At 31.6% G+C, this 18,185-nt stretch overlaps 1 protein-coding gene across 1 annotated transcript; it reads left to right on the top strand.

Moving 5' to 3' along the window:
- The first annotated feature begins 15,382 nt into the window (after positions 1-15,382).
- LOC107898365 (protein DMP7) lies at positions 15,383-16,312 on the top strand. Its single transcript, XM_016823870.2, has one exon. The coding sequence runs from the start codon at positions 15,502-15,504 to the stop codon at positions 16,168-16,170; it is 669 nt and encodes a 222-aa protein (XP_016679359.2). The 5' UTR covers positions 15,383-15,501; the 3' UTR covers positions 16,171-16,312.
- The last annotated feature ends 1,873 nt before the right edge of the window (positions 16,313-18,185 follow it).

Here is an 18,185-nt window from a genome sequence, read left to right on the forward strand (position 1 = left end):
TCGGTCTAGCTTTTGGATTAGAGATCTACTTTTCCCGTTCCTTGTCTTGCCTATGACTTTTTTCTAGAACTGTTTCCAGAACTTTTCCGCTACGAAGAGTTATTGCACTTGCATTTTGCCGAGGATTTGGCTCTGTCTGGGAAGGTAATTTACCTTAAGATTCCAAATGATTAATTGCCATCGAAAGTTTACTAACTTGATTAGTTAACTCTTGTATTGATGCGTCTATCCTCTGTTGGTACTTTTCAGCATCGATGGCAAGTCTTTCCACAACAGCTTCTAGAGATGTGATCGACTTGGATTGTTGTTGTGGCAGTTGCAGAGGTCTCGGTTGGTATGATGGATTATATCGGGGATTAGCTCCGTAATTCAAGTTGGGATGATCTTTCCACTTGGGATTATAGGTGTTGGAGAAAGGATCATAGCGTTTTTGCGAAGGTCCCAAAAAACCTCCGACAGCATTAGTATGTGTCGTTGAATTATCGTTAAGGATTGGGCACAAATTCGTCGGATGTTCAGACGTAGTACAAATTCCACACAGTTGGGTTAAATTTTTCTTTTCTGTAAGTAAAGATTGAACAATATTAGTAAGTTTATCCAATTTATGTTCTAAGGATGAAACGTCGACCCCATTAACCTGTCTTTTGGGTTTCGAATTCGGCCGATACTGTTGAGAATTTTCCTCTATGGTGGATATCAGTTCTCTTGCCCTTTGAGGAGTCATATTTACAAATGCCCCTCCACTAGCAGCGTCAACCATCTTCATTTCCATAGGGAGCAAACCCTCGTAGAAATACTAAAGAAGTGATTACTCGGTTAAACCGTGTTGAGGATAACTTGCGTATATTTTTTTGTACCGCTCCCAATAGTCGTAGAGCGATTCACTCTCCATTTGGCAAATTTCCACTATGTCTCTCCTAAGTTCAGCTGCTCGCGATGCTAGAAAGAATCTGTTAAGAAATACACGAGATAAGTCATCCCATGTTGTAATAGAATCGAAGGGTAAGTAAAATAAGCATTCTTTTGCTGTATCAACTAAAGAAAAAGGAAAGGCCCGAAGTTTGATTTCATCTTCTGTTACTCTCTGAGATTTCATGCTTGAGCAGACCATATGGAATTCTCTCGAGTGAGTGTATGGATTTTCATTCTTCAAGCCTCGAAAAGTGGGCAAAAGGTGAATCAGACCTGATTTCAACTCGAACGGGGTTCCTCTGGTTGGATAGTTGATGCATAATGGTGTTTGCTCGTTGGGAGCAGCGACTAGTTGACGAATGGTTCAGTTTGCTATCCTTTCTGGTTCACCGAGGTTGTCTTTTTCTTCTTTCGCTTCTAAAAGTGGTTCGGTCTCAGGTTTAACCACTTTGACTTGTTTCTCGCGTTGAATTGCCTCTGCACGAATTACTTCACTCAACTTTTCGACGTAGGATTCTAGGATCCCTTGTCCTAGCTCAGCTTCTGCTTTACCTGCACATTTAAGAGCTTCCGTCTCTTTTCATCATGCTCGTACCCTGAGTTGTATTTGAGATCTCCGATGAAGATCTGATCATGAAGAAGATTTAAACAATTGTAAGTGTTGCCAGTCCCCGGTAACGACGCTAAAACTAATAGTTGTCAATTCCACCAATATAATCCTACACCTAATTTGCAAATTTAAGCAATATAGGGAGTAGGGTCTATCCCTCAAATACTGGGTTTACTAAAAATTGTTTCTCTCTCGACCAGATTTATGTCTGGGTAGTTGTCGTGCTCAAGAAGTTTGGGGGGATAAAATTTGAAACCTGAAATAAACAGAGGAAAAAAATGTGTAAAAATTAAAAGCTGAAGACAATTAAATAAGAAAAAAAAGTTAAGTAAATTTGAAGAAAAATCAATTAAATTTAGCTCAGTTTCAGGCACGGGTTTTTCCGTATTTGAACCGATCTTTGAAATTAGATGAACTCCTCTTTTCCAATAAGCTAATTATAGCTACCAATGACGCATCGGACACCAACTCTTCCTTGTGTAAATTAGTTATGGAACGTCCTAGAACTAACCCTTGCTGATCGAACAACCTACGAAACGTTTGTGATTTAGAACTCCAGCAACTTTACGTTTTAGAAGAGCCTAGCTCGAACCAATGCCCTCAACTGCGTGGGACATTTAAATTTGGTTACTACTTCCCTTGACAGAACCAAACAACAATCCCCACTTGGCACGCTAATGTATTCACGGAAAATCGATTAAACAATCGATCCTTTCGGAATTCCAATTGTATGTCTAACCACACTAACTCAAACTACGTCTTTTGTGACTTAGTGTTGATTTGACTTTGTGAGTTGACGAAATCATACTCTTAATCCGGAGAAATAATAAATACTGGAATTTAGGAGTTAAATTACTCGGGGTAGTAACTCACGAGTCTTGACGAAGTTAACACCGACCCTAAGCTGAAATGGGTTTAATTGACTATGTTGGAGTTTGACATATCGGGAGTGGGTTGGATAAATGAAATAAGGTTGAAATGGGTAAAAGAATGGGTGGTGTGGTTTAGCCTACTGAAAATGAAAAGGGTTTGAAAAAGAAAATGTAAGTGGGGGTGTAGGTTGGTGACAAGTTGGAAATTAATAAATTGAAAGTAAAAGGAACCAAAGACAACAAATAATTTAATGAGAAGGAAAGGGATTATATTCCAAAGATGAAAGCTTGATTATGGAATGAACATAATACCACCTATTTATACTAGTGTCTTTGAGCCGACTTTCCTAATTTAAAGCCACTATACATAGAAAGTGCATAAACTTAAGGAAAAATATCCCCATGATCAAAATAAATCCCTATATAATCTCTTACTAAGTCAATCAGAAAATTTTATCCAATTATATCTTTTCAAAATTCCATTTCGACCCCCCTTCTTTTGCTTCTTCCTTCAATCTAGTCCAATTGTTTCCTTTTTCTTCTATTTAGCCTCAAATTGCACCACTGTATAAAATTCAATATAAACATGAAAAAATCAGTGGTGCATTATCATAAATTGACCAATTTAATTACATAAAATAGGTAACTTCAGCATTTAATCACATTCTTGTAATTTTCACCATTCAGCAAGTTTATTGTTTAACTAAGATGGATGAATGTACAAATTTTCACTTAATTTGAATGAATGATTAATTAATAAATGGAATAGTCGGTAGTTTTTATTACGATCTCGATTGAAGTGGCTGGATAGGATTCCCGCCAAATCAAAATATAGATAGATCCTCAAATATCTATATTGCTGTAAATGAATGATTAAAACAAAAGATGTTATTGATTATACATCATAAAATATGTACTTTTAGCCATAAAGGGATGCTGCATCCTATCATTCATTGTACCATAATAAATACATAAATTGCATAAATAGGGATGATACCATATATAATATGGGTACAAGAATCTCATAAAGCATGCTAATGGTTTTTTTTATGTATTTAGTCATCCATAATATGTTAACACTTCTTTTTGGCTAAGTATTCCCTCTAAATATGTGTCGTTAATAATGTCAATTTATCATATCATTTATTTATTATGTTTTTTATTGAAACAGTGAATTGGATCCCTACAAAAGAAGTATTCGATAGGCTCATTTGAATTGCCTAATCAAACAACTCCGTTTTAAGCTCTCCTTAATTGCATTTGTAAGTACATTGTATTTCTTACATGTTTTAATTTAATACAACATTTTTTTTAGATAAATCCATGTTAGTGATTTGAATTAAGGCATAATATCTTACATATTTCCTTGTGATATTACTATTTTAAATTTAATAAAAAATTTAATAAAAAAATTTAAATTTTAATTAATGTTGATTTATTCAACTTAACAAACAAATATAAATAAACAAAGATCCAACACATAAACTATTTATTTACAGCCATAAATTTACAAAATAAAAAATTTAGATTAATTAATCATATTATAAACATTGAGATATAAATTTGAGCATAATATAAAAATTAGAATTAAAATTTTACTTAAATCTATTTAGAACACTTAAGTAATCATAGTATAAACATAATATTTTTAATTGTGTTATTAATTTATTATTTTAAATTCTAAATTTAAATTCATTAATTTTTATATTTAGTTTTAAAGTTAAAATTTTCATATAAAATTTAATTTAAATAATATTTTTTTATTTATTCTGAAAAGTATATAGTTTAAAGTTCAAATTTCAAAAATAAAACATAATATAATATTTATCATAGAATTAAATATTATTTAATTAAAATAAACTTTTTAAAGGAAAATAATATTTAACTTAATGTTAAAATTAAGTTACATAACTTACATAACTTAAAAGAGTATAGTAACATAATATTTAACTTAATTTGTTAATTTTTGTCTTTTTAAGTATAGTAAACATAAAGGTGATAAAAAACAAAAATTAAAAAATTAAAAGAGTATAATTAAAGGGTTAAAATTTAAAGTTAAAATTTAAAGATGATAATCATAACTTACATAAACATTTAAAGAATAAAAAAAAACTTTGGATCATAACTTACATAATTTACATAACTTATAAATAAACAACTTACCTGAATTAGTTTACACCCATTAGATACTTGATACTTGATATGTATTATCTATTTTAGTACAATGACATGATTTAAATCAATTTAGAACACTTAAGTAACTGTAATTTATTGTCAACTTTAGACTTCAAGAACTACGAAATGGATAAGAGTTAGATGAATTTATCAAGGGTAAGCAACGACTATCGAAATGGAGTACAAACTTTTCTAAATTTTGCATTTTAAAATGCAAGCCAAGAGAATATGATTCTTTACCCGTGTAAGAAGTGTGACAACATCAATTGGCATATTCATGGAGTTGCCTACGAACATCTAATTGTTGATGGCTTTATTTAGGGTATAAAAAATGGATTTTCCATGGAGAGTGTACACCTCGTAGAACCTCTTCAATGATTAATTCGACTTATCCTCATAATGCTTACCATCAGTCTGTTAGAGAAGATGACATGGAAGGTATGTTGCAGGATGCATTTAATATTCGCAGTCATGGTTTGCGATCGTTTCCACCTAAAATTATTGCATCCGATGATTGTGATATTGGTGGAAATGCTTTTACTGAAACGGGAAGAAGTGTACTTGATGAAGAGCCAAACAGAGAAGTGGCAAAGTTCTACAAGTTACTTAATGAAATGAATGAAGAACTTTATGAGGGATTGAAATTTTTAAAAATGTCCTTCTACATTCGTCTTTTTCACTTAAAATGTTTGGGAGGGTGGACCGAAAACTCTTTTACACTGCTGTTAGATTTTTTGAGAGATATGTTTCCGTTTGTAAAAATCCTCATTCATGCAAAGATATAAAGAAACCGATAAAATATTTAGGCCTTGGGTATGACAAAATTCATAGTTGCCTAAATGACTGCATGTTGTATTGGGGTGATCAGAAAAACCAACAGTCTTGTCATGTTTGCAGTAAATCTCGTTGGATGAATAGGAATACAGAAGATGTGAATGAGAATGAATGTGAGGCACCGTCAAGAAAGAAGCCAATAAAGGCTTCAAAAGCTTTTCATGTTGTCAAAGACAACCGAGTCTATGAGGTAGCATCATGATCAACGAATCGATGATAGATTATTAAGCTTGGAAATCATTTGACAGTAAATTTCCAAGCTTTGTAAGTGATCCTCAGAATGTGAGGCTTAGGCTAGCATCTGATGGATTTAATCCTTTTAAAATCATGAGTACTTCGTACAGTACTTGGCCTGTAGTGCTTGTTCCTTACAATTTTTCTCCATGGATTTGCATGAAACAATCTTCTTTTATCTTATCTATGATTATCCCTAGAGAGAAAGGTCCAGGAAATGATATTGACATTTATATGTAGCCACTTATTGAAGAGTTGAAACAATTATGGGAGGGTGTTGAATCATATGATGTCTTAAGAAAGGAGAACTTTTATTTATGTGCAGCTTTGTTGTGGACTATTAATAATTTCTTGGCTTATGTCAATTTATCTAGATGGAGTACCAAAGGACGTTATGCTTGTCCTTGTTGTGCGGTGCAAACATATTCGAAGTGATTATATAATGGGAAAAAAATTCTCTTATATGGGGCATTGTCGGTGGTTAGATAAAAATCATAGATTTAGATTTCAAAGGACTCGGTTTGATGGTACTAAAGAGTTTAGAGAAGCTCCTAAGCAGACCATTGGATCTGAAATCTTTTTCATGTTAAAATATATCAATTTCAGTTATGGGAAGATGAATCAACCACCCAACACGCAAACAAAGAGAAGACCGAGGGAGGCGTATGTTGGCGATGTTGGCCGGTAGATTGATGATGAATCTGATGAAGAGGATGATCCTAATGAGGTGGACTTATGGAAAAAAAGAAGTATTTTTTTGAGTTGCTTTATTGGGAGCATCACATTTTGCTACACAATCTTCATGTCATGCATATTGAAAAGAATGTTTGCGAGAACATCATTAGGACAATTCTAAATGTCGATAAAAAATTGAAAGTCAATCTTCAGAGGCGACTTGATCTAGTTGACATGGGAATTCAGCGTGATCTTCATCATTAATTACTTTCGAATGGAAAATATTAGTTGTCGCCTTCTATTTTTGCAATGTCAAATAAAGAAAAAGAAGTGTTATGCACAGTGTTGAAGGATATAAAGGTTCCAGATGCATATGTATCAAATATATCTCGATGTGTGAGTCTTAAAGATCGAAGACTATATTCCCTAAAATCACATGATTATCACATCTTGATGCAAGATTTACTGTCAATTGCTTTATGGTGTTGTATGTTAAAAAAGGTGACGTCTTGTATAATTGAACTATCCAATATAATGAAAGCAATTTGTGGCAAAGTTTTGATTGTTGAAGAACTTGAGAAAGTACAAGATCGAGCCGCCTTGACTCTATGCAATTTGGAGAAGATCTTTCTACCTTCCTTCTTCATTATTATGGTGCACTTGCTAATCCATCTCCCTCATGAAGCAAAACTTGGTGGACTGGTTTTCTATCGGTGGATGTATCCTATAGAGAGGTGTTAATTTATTTGTAAAGTTTTCATTCATTCATGAATATACCTTTAGTTACAAATTTTGATAATGTTGTATATCGTGTTTAGATTTCTATGCAAATTGAAGTCTTATTGTCGTAATAAGCATAATCCAGAAAGATCAATTGCTGAAGGTTACTGGGCAGAGGAGTGTATAACTTTCTGCTCTAGATATTTAGAAAATGTTGAAACAAGACTGAATAGACCAAGTAGAAATGTTGGGCTCACTAATCATAACTTAGTCGAAACTTATCTATTTCGAAGTTATGGAGAACCAATCGGTAAAGTTAAAATTGCACACTTAGATGATAGATCTTGGATACAAGTACATCGATATATTCTTTTTCACCACGATTCAATTGAACCATTACACAAGTAAGTTCTAGAATTTGATAAATATTCATCTTTTTAATTTGTTTATCTTCTAACCAAGTAATCCACTTTTTAACATAGCGAGTACAAACAAGTCTTGAGATCTTGTTCACGCTCTCGAAGATTACAACATCAAGAGATTCATAAGTTATTCATAGAATCTTTTCATGAATGGTTAGGGCAAACGATATGCAACTGAAGCTTTCATTGACAAATAATAATGTTTTCATATAACATTTATAATTAATCAATTTACTTTCGATTCAATAGGTTTGGAGTGGAAATGTGTCAATGACGAAGTTAAATGGCCTTCCGAAGGTCTAAATAGAGTAGTAAAAATATATACTGTCTTCCTCATTAATAGATTCAGGTTTCATACAAAATCTAGCGAAAGATTGAGGAGTACTCAAAATTGTGGAATAGTTGTTAATTCTTCAATTACAAGTTATGCTAGTGTTAGGGATAGTAATCATGTTGGGGGAAATATGGAGTAGTACGGACTTCTTACTAAAATTATTGAGTTGGATTATTATGGCAAACAGAAGGTTGTCTTATTTCGATGTGATTGGCTGATGTTAATACTGCTCGCAGAATTAAAAAAGATCAATTTGGTTCTACAGTGGTGAACTTCTCTCGATTAATTCACACTGGACAACAATTGATAGACGAGTCATATGTATTTTCTTCTCAAGTCAAATAATTTTTTTACTCGAAAGATTCAACTAAAAAGGGTTGGTACGTTGTACTCCGTAACACCCCTAAAGACTTGTTTAACATGGGCAATGAAAGTAGAGATGACATTGACGAAAGATCAGAAACTTTGCCTTTTCCAGAACAAAACTTAAATGAAACTATCTCTAGTACTAGTACACAATTTTAATGGGTTCGCCAGGATGTGGATGAAGATATTTACGAATCATGATGTAGTAAGATTTTATGATTTTTTAATTATATGTAATATTATAATTTAAATCTTGATCTTGTTAAATATTTCAACTATTTTATATGTACTATTATTGTTGTAATTAGTTACTAATAATTCAACTATTTTATGTGTATTGCAGCTAAAATGCCTAAAAGAAGATTGTGAGATCTAAGTATTATTCAAAATCCTCCAAATTCAGAATAAACAAATAGTGAACAACAGACTGCTATTGGATCTTCGAATGTTCCGAATACAGTTGACGAACCTGTAGAAATTCAAAGTAATTTTAACTTTAATTCATAAGCATGTTAACTTTTATTATTGATTTTTGTTTAAAATTCTTATATTATAATCTACCATTTTTTTAGCTGAAAGTGGTGGGAGGCGCAAAACTCGAGGACGTACGCTATTAAAGATTTATACGAGTTAAATTCTGTCGAGCGTGTCAAAGTAGCTAGAAACAGTCATGGTCAGCCTATTGGATTAGAAGCTCGACTTTTAGTAGGATACTTGGGCATTATAGAACGAAATGTCAATCTGTTGCCTATCAAATACGAGTCATGGCATCATATGCTTGATAGTAACAAAAATCAAGATCTCGATAATATTAAGTTAATAACGTGAATGTAATTTATAATACTTTGGTTAAAGTTTCATTTATATTTACTTTCTAAACTTGTGTTATTTGCAGGAGAGATTTGCTTTAGAGGTCTCGGATAATTATGTGAAGAAGGCATTAGGAAAAAAATGGAGAGACCATAAAAATGCTTTAAAGAAGGAATATTTTAAGAAAAATATAAGCCTCAAAGAGAAATTGCGAAATGTCTCGTTGGGAATGCTGAAGTACCAATGGGAAGATACAGTTAGATTTTGGAATTCAAAGAAAGGAGATGTATTACGTACTTCCAAACTTTTATAATTATTTCAGTTTATAGCATTTACTATATACGTAATAATAATTTCATAATGTAGGATCGTGAGCGAGTTGGAACTACAAGTAGGCAAAAACAAAAATTCATGCATACAACTGGGTTGAAAAGTTTTGCTTGTGTAGCTGATGACGGGGTATTTTGAATTTATTAATTGTGTCAAATATTAATTACTTTATACTAAATAATATTTTTCCTACTATATTGTAGGAACTGTCGTCTGGTCAAAAAGTTGGACACCTTCAGCTTTTGACATTACACATAGAAAGAAAGATAGATCTTCTATGACTACTGAAGCTGGAGAAATTATAGTATATTTACTTAATAAAACTTGAATTATTTTAAATATTTATCATGTTTAATTATAATGGTTTAATTTTTCGTTTGTAATGCAAATAACGTTAAGTTATGTTGCATTTGTTTTGATTATATATTTCGTTTCTAACTCTTTGATTGATTTGTTAGGAGAAACTAAACGATAAAAGGGCGGAGTATGAAACGATTGCGTCAAGTGATAGTTCTGTTAATCTTGACGACATTGATAACCGAATTATTACTGAAGTTTTGGGTCCTGAAAGGTATGGTCGAGTTTGATTTCAATGATCTTTTGTTAACCCAACCCAATATTTTGGATCCAGCTCGTAGCAATACATGCCTTCAGGGAATCAGGCTCAAGTTGAAGTTCAGAGGTTAAGAGACCAGATGGCTCAGATGCAAGCGAGCACAGTTGAACAAATTGCTCAACTTAAAGCGGAGGAAGCATCAAGAGAAGCAGAGGCTCAAAGAAAATATAAAGAACTCCAGCTACAACTTAAAGCGGAGGTAGCAGCGAGGGAAGTAGAGGCAAGTAGAAAATATGACGAACTCCAGCTACAGCTTCAGAATATGATGAAGATGTTTCAGCAGCCGCAGAATCCACCATCTTATACGTTTGTTTTCTTACTGTGAGAATATTTTAACAATATAACTTTTGAATATAATATAATTTTGTTATTTTATTTATTAATTTAGATCATATACATATTTCTTTCGTTGGATTTAGATTTTCAGTTTTTGGTTGGATTTGATGTTACAGGAAATTATGTTGACAATTCGAGTTCTGTATGAATGAAAATGGGTTGGTAAAAATCTGCTAAAGTTAGTGGCATTTTTCCAAAATTTAGCGGCGTTTTCTTTAGCGGCGTTTGTAGGAAAAGCGCTGTTAAAGGTTATGTTCTATAGTGGCGTTTGTTAGGAAAGCCCCATTAAAGGTCAAAATCTTTAGTGGCGTTTGTGGGAAAAGCGCCGCTAAAGGTCATGTTCTATAGCGGCATTTGTGGGAAAAGCACCACTAAAGGTCATGTTCTATAGCGGCGTTTTTCCACATAACGCTACAAAATTTAACGGCGTTATCTATAGCAGCATTTAAACGCTGTAAATTTTTTTAACGGCACTTATAAACGCCGCTATAGGCCCAAAAAAATGCCACTAAAAACCTGTTTTCATGTAGTGAGAAACAACTGAAGCCATAGTCACCTACGTCCAATCAAATACCTATTGGACCGCCTCCCACTGCTGTAGAAAACCATTCGCAACCTGAATTATATGATACGGAGAATAAGCAACACCTTTCCAAATAAAAAAGTTACAGTGTAGCTAAATGCTCCAAAGACGAGTGAGATGACACCGAGCAATAGCTGAATCAGTTGAATTGATCAAGGAAAGGAGAATCTGCTGCATAGATGCTCCCAGCTACAAGCCATTGACTTGCTACCACTTAGCTATCCAAAGGTCTGTTTAGACAGCTGTTCGAACATGAGGAGAAACTTCATGTACAAGGATAACTAAGGTCTCAGCAACCATAATAGCAGTTTGCGCCTAGTACATTACCAAAAACTATTAGAAAATCTAAAAACCAGTAAAAAAAAGTAGAAATCTGACTGAAACTCTCGGGAAAAATATTGCTCGACGCTGAAAGGATGTATGCGAGCCTGTTGAACCTGCATATGAAACACAAACCCACACGTTGAGCTTCTCCATTAAGCTCAACAGTGCATAGCCAATTTCCAATATTAATTCAATAGTTTGATATATTATTTTTATATTATTTTATGATAAAAATTAAAATAACTAAATAAAATTTATAAGCCTTTAACAACATTAATATTTTATATATGAATGTACTTCAATCATATTAATAATACTAGATTACATCACACTAAATATGTTGGTGAAAGAAAATGTTTTATGTAAAAAAAATAGTTTTTTAATTATTCGATAACAATCATTGATGGAACAGTAAAGAAATTTCGCTTAAATCTATTAAATACGCGTTTGGTCTTAGGATTTTTTTAATTGTTTTATTTAAAAATGGCAAGAAAATTGATGCAACAACTGAAACTATGATGCATGCTAGTTCTGTTTGAAGCATGTTGGTTCTGTTTGAAGCATGCTGGTTCAGCTTTAGTTTCCTTCTAGTTTCATTTTATTTGATCTTAACCAATGTATTTGTTATGCACTGATTTGATTAGGTGCTGATTGACCCTTTTTTGTTTAAGTGCAAGCAATGTTTTGTAAGTTACAATATAGTTAGAGGGAGTAGTTGTGTACTTGGTAATGTTTAGTGACTTAAATTGTAATGTTTTCTTGTTGAATGGATAAGCAAATCATTTTCATGCTTCTTGCTGCCCCTTTTTTTTTTCATCTGTTCTTTATTTTAGTTCTTTTAAAATCACCAATAATTGGTATGAAGAGCCTATCATCTTTGAGGGTCATTGTTTTTATTTTTATTTTTGTTGCTTGTTAAGACAAAAGGTGTTTATTTGTTTTTGTTTATTTGTTTCTTGTTGATGTAAAACATGTCTTCAGCAAACTTCTCGCCACCTATCTTTGGTGGAGAGAACTACCACATTTGGGTAGTAAAAATGATGACTTATTTCCAAACTTATGACTTATGGGATGTAGTTGAGACAGACAGGGAGCCACCACCTTTGAGAGCAAATCCCACCCTTGCTCAGGTAAGGCAACACAGTGATGAGTGTGCCAAGCAATACAAAGCAATGTCCTGCTTTCAGAATGATGTTTCAAATGTTATCTTCACCAGGATCATGGCCTGTGAGACTCTAAAACAAGCTTGAGACAAGCTAAATGAAGAGTTCCAAGGCTCAAAAAAGACAAAGCAACAACTTATCAACCTGAGGAGGGACTTTGGGAATTTGAAGATGAGAGAGGCTGAAACTAAACAGTATTCGGATAGAACCTTGGCAGTTGTTAACAACATCAAGTTACTTGGAGACCAATTCAGTGACATTAGGATTGTTGAGAATGTCATCACAACACTTCCTAAGAGATATGAGTCTAAAATTTCTTTCTTGGAAGACTCAAGAGACTTGTCAACAATTTCCTTGTCTGAGTTGATAAATGCTCTCTATGCTCAAGAACAAAGAAGAACAAGTAGACAAGAGGAGCATTTTGAAAAAGCATTCTAAGCTAGAAACAAGGAAGCCTAATCTAGCTCAAAATATTATGCCTTAATTTTTGTCTAAATAGTTCATATTTTTAAATGATTAACTTGAGATCATTTAGGTTTGTCAATCTTATTTTTTATTTTAAAAAATATAATTATTTTATTTAAGATTTAATAATTATATATATTTTCTTTTATTTAATTTCTAACTAAAAACAAATTAACATAAAAATTTAATATTTACATTTCAATATAATATATTTAATTTTCATTATATATAAATTAATATATATATATACATATAAGAAAAAAATAAATTATAAACTTAAAAATGGATTAGATGAGACTGAGCTTAGATTTTGAATATTGGAGCCCGAGCTCAATCCATATTTAAATAAGCCTTTTTTTTTTAGCCCATTTTTCTCTCTCTCAATTTGTAGGCAGATTTCGAATTCAAGCGGATAACCCAACCATTAAGGATGTTTAATGCAAATCTTCAAGAAAAAAAATATATGGGTAACTTATGCAGTTAGTCACTAAACTTTTATAAGTTTTCATTTTGAGCACCTAAAATAAAAAAATAAAAAATACATTTTAGGCACTACCATTAACAATCTCTTTCATTTTAGTCACTTGTCGTAAATTCAATGTTCATTTTAGTTACCCATCTTTAGTAAAATTTCATTTTCGTCACTCATTTTATTTTTAAATTTCTTTTATTTTTTTCTTTTTAGAATTAATTTTAGTTTTTCCCAATCAAAAGGGAAAAAAGTTTTTATAGGAAATTACTTGGGTTTTTACAAGAAAAACTATTTTATCTTTTTAATTTCATTTATTTTTTCTTTTTAGAATTGATTTTAATTTTTTAGTAGAAGGGAAAAACATGGGGATTTATAGAGAAAAATCATTTTATATTTTTAATTTCCTTTATATTTTTATTTTTCTAGAATTAATTTTAATTTTTTTTCAGTAGGAGGGGAAAACTTAAGTTTTACAAGGAATAACTTGAGTTTTTATAGGGAATAACCTGAATTTTTATAGGAAAAATCATTTTTATCATTTTTTTTAATTTTATCTTTTTTAGAATTAATTTTAGTTTTTTAATAAAAGGGGAAAACTAGAGTTTTTATGGGGAAAATTTTGGGTTTCATCTCCTAGTTGAATAACTCGAATCCCTATAAAAATTCAAGTTTTTTTGAAAAAATTAAAATTAATTTAAAAATAGGAAATGAGTAATCAAAATGAAAATGTACTAAAGTTAAAGTGACTAAAATGAGCATAAAATAACATTGTCTAATCCCAAATTACTGGATAGTTGTTAACGACTGTACCTAAAATGCAATTTTTTTTCAGTGCTTAAAATATATTTTTTTTAAATTAAGTGACTAGTTTATCCAAAATATTTACATAAATTTCTTTATATATTACACTCATAAATTAAATTAATCCGTATGGGCCACAAACTGGTGCTAAATTAAAGGAAGACCACCTAAGTTCTGCATATTCACTTGTTAATAAAACTGAAAGCCATGGTTCGATATGCATTCTTTTCACTGTACCCGTTAAGTTTTTCTTTTCTTTGTTTCAATAAAAACAAGGAAATAGAAAGGATACGGTATATTAGTGGTGTTGATGGGCCAGGTCGGAGTCAACTAAAAATATAGGCCTGTTTGCTAGACTCGACCTGAAAATGGGTTTAAAATTTTGCCTAAGCTTGTCCCGAATAAAAATGCTAAAATTTGGACTCGACCTGGCCTGCCAATATTAATTTTTTATATTATTTTTATGTAATTTTTAAATATATTTAATACATCAAAAATACTAAAAATATCAAAATAAATATTTTTCAACAAATTGAAAATAAATTTTAAAGAATATGTATACTTAAATAACACTAAGATAGATACAACTTAACAAACAAGTGCCGCTAAAATAATAACAAAATTAATAATAAAACAAGTTTCATACAATATGCAAACAATAACAACATAATAGTAAAATAGTAGCAAAATAGGGAGAAAACAACAATAAAATAACATTAAAAATAAAATATTTTTTTTGTTCTTTAGTGAATTCGGGCTAGGACAAGTCCAGGCAAAAAATACCTTATCCGAGGCCTGACTCATTTTTTAAACGGGTTTTTTTTTTTGTCGAAGCCTATTTTTCGAGCTTATATTTTTGCTCGAACTCTCCCACATTGGAAACAATATTATTAGAAGGGACAATCATAAACTGTAAACATAAAATATAAAATAGACCAAAAAAGACCCGATACCATACATTTAAAAACAAGTTATACATGGATTATCTGAGCGATTGAAAAAGTATATATTTGTAAATTTGCTAATGAAAAATGTTGTACTTTTTCTTTTAACATGGAGTATCCGAACGATATCTATAGGCTTGTACTCACCGATGCTTGTTAATATTGAGGGCCTATTTTGATAAAAGAATATATATATGTGACGTGATAATTTATGTGATAACAACACAATACAATTAAAATAAAAAAGGATGGGAGCCAAATTTGTGAAACTGAGCATCTTTTAATTATCAATTATGGTTTGGAAGTCGTAACCTCCTCTCTCTTATAACAATAAATCCACACCAAATTTACTAATCTTTTCTTAACAGTTTCCATGCACTTAGTTTCACGTCGGTTTTCATTTCCCTACAAATGCTTATTCTTTCCCCGCCAATAACCCATTCATCTCATACAATTTTTCTCTGCAAAGAAAGCTTTAAGAAAAGAAAAAGAAAATCTGTGTGATGGACACGAAAGCTGTAGAACACATGCAACCCCTCCTGAAGAATGTGGAAGAGACGGCCCAAGAAGAGTCACGAACCACTTCGGAATTTCCTTTATTAACTGCAATAGTAAAGCAACCAAAGACCAAGAAACAAAAAATCGTGAGAAAAACCTTCAAAGGCACCGCCGTTTTGTCCAAGCTTCTGCCTACTGGCTCAGCCCTTACTTTCCAAATACTGTCCCCAGTTTTAACGAACCAAGGCCAATGCAAGACCCAGGTTTGCCAAAACTTGATGCTAGGCCTTGTGGCGTTTTGTGCCAGCTTGTGTTTCTTCCTTTCTTTCACCGATAGTGTTCGAGATGAAAGAGGCAAGGTCCGGTACGGGGTGGCTACGTTTAGAGGGTTATGGGTAATGGATGGCCCTGTTGAACTGTCAATAGAGGAGGCAAACAAGTATAAGGTCAAGTTGATTGATTTTTTCCATGCTTTGGTATCCATAATGATTTTTATGGCGCTTGTTCTGTTCGATCAAAATGTTGTCGACTGCTTTGGTCTGAAGCCATCAGGGGACAGCAATGCGCTGCTGCTGATGTTATTGCCTGCAAGCATTGGAGCCATAGGCTGCCTTTTGTTTGTTTCATTCCCTAGCAAACGCCATGGAATTGGCTGCCCTCTCTCCAAAAATTAGTCCACTTACCAATTTAATCTAGAATGCACATGAGAAATCTTTTATCTTCAAAAAAATGAAAGTAATCTTTTAATGTTTCCAAACGTATCATCAACATACCGTCCAAGTCTATGTTGAGCCTAGTAAATTCATTGTAAAATGGTTGCCGGTGACTATTTAAACATTAAAATTTATGAATTCGCAATCCGAATAAGATTCAATCTTTTATTTGTCGTGCAGGTTATATTCGAGTCAAAATTTAAGTTAAAATTAGATATAATTTTAAACTCTTAATTTTATTTTATCAAATGCTACTTAAATTTAAAGAAAGTTATGAAGGATGTAAGAAAACAAAATCAAATTATAAATCAAAATTTTTACAAGATGAAATGTTAAAAAATCAGCAATCCTGACTCAATTAAATTACCTAACTATCAATTAATGAATCATGATTGGCACATATTAATTACATAATGGACGTGAATAGAACACAACTTCAAGACCCTAAATTCGGCCCAATTACATGGCAAAGGCTAATCCAATGTTCTAGCCCTTCACTCATCATAAGCCTTAATTAAATGTCCATGATTTAGCCCAAATAAAGCATTTTAAGCACATAGTAGTTGAGTCATGTCTATCTCCAATGTCCTTTATCGCCTTTGCTCCTCACATCAGGATTCTCATTTCTAGAGTCAGTATTCTGGACTTCTGGTAGGAGGAATCAAGCAAGAATGGGACACTTTCCATCAATGATAATAGCCTTATTGCCGCCCCATAATTTCCATTCTTCCTTCGAACCTCAGCAGTTAGGTCGGATAAGATTTCGTGATTACTATGAATGTAACATTATAATGTTTTGTATATAAGAAAGTACTAATTAAAATCTTAAGAAAATTATGCACTTAGCTAAGAATGTAATGAAAGTTTTCGAAAGTGTCCTTTCAAATAAAATATAATTTTTTTTACTAATTTGAACATTTTTCAGTGATATTAAGAAAAATTAATTTATTATTAACAAATAAGCAATTACTACTCTATTTATCTTTGAATAATATTAATTTAATTTTTTAATACAAATAAATTAATACATTTATCTCATTAATATATGATTAAATTGTAAATAAAATTTAAATATTTCGTATGCATTTGAATTAGAATATTATTAAATTTTAATTTAATAGTATTTGAAATGAATTTAAAATTAAATAAATTTAATGATTTTTTGGTGAAAAAATCTTGTATAAAAATACTGAAAAATACTTTCTATAAAAATAATATAAATAAATAGGAAAAAGGGTAATTTTAACTAAAAATAATTTTAGGGTAAACTATAAAAATAATCACCTAACTACTAAAAGTTTTCATTTTAAGCACCTAAAATAAAAAAGGTTGTAATTTAAACACTTACATTATATAGTTCGGTCATTTTTTGTCACTCCCGTTAAAATCACGAAAGGAAAATTGACATGGTAGCTAAAAAAATTGGTAAATAACTAATTTAGCCTTCTACTTTTACATATTATATCAATTTAGTTATAATTTTAAAAAATTAACCCGCAATATTTATAAATGTTCTCCATTTGATCCTAATTCTAAAAAATTCAAAGAAATATATATAAAAATATTATTGTTGACAAAAAAACAATAATATATAAAATTAAAAAATATATCAAAATACATAAATATTTTCAAAAAATATATAATAATAAATTTAAATTTTATATTAATATTAATATTAAATAAATAAATAAAAAACTTCCCCATCCCGTTCACCACTACCAGCGTCATCCTAAAGGCATGATGATTCTTTTCCTCTTTGTTATGAAAATACAAACCACCATCGTGTCTTTTTAAATGAAGTGAAAGAACTTAAGTTCTTTTGTTTCAGTTCTTGTCGCTCGGAAGAAAAAAGATCCCATTTTGAATTCTTAATGAAATTCGTTGCTTCAAGCTGTTGATAACCCAATATGTTATTCCAAAACCCTTCACTTCCATAAGTCCTTCTCTGAACCCGAGATCTCGAGATCTTAAAATCC

Source organism: Gossypium hirsutum, chromosome D04, assembly GCF_007990345.1.
Source record: "Gossypium hirsutum isolate 1008001.06 chromosome D04, Gossypium_hirsutum_v2.1, whole genome shotgun sequence".
Classification (NCBI taxonomy): domain Eukaryota; kingdom Viridiplantae; phylum Streptophyta; class Magnoliopsida; order Malvales; family Malvaceae; genus Gossypium; species Gossypium hirsutum.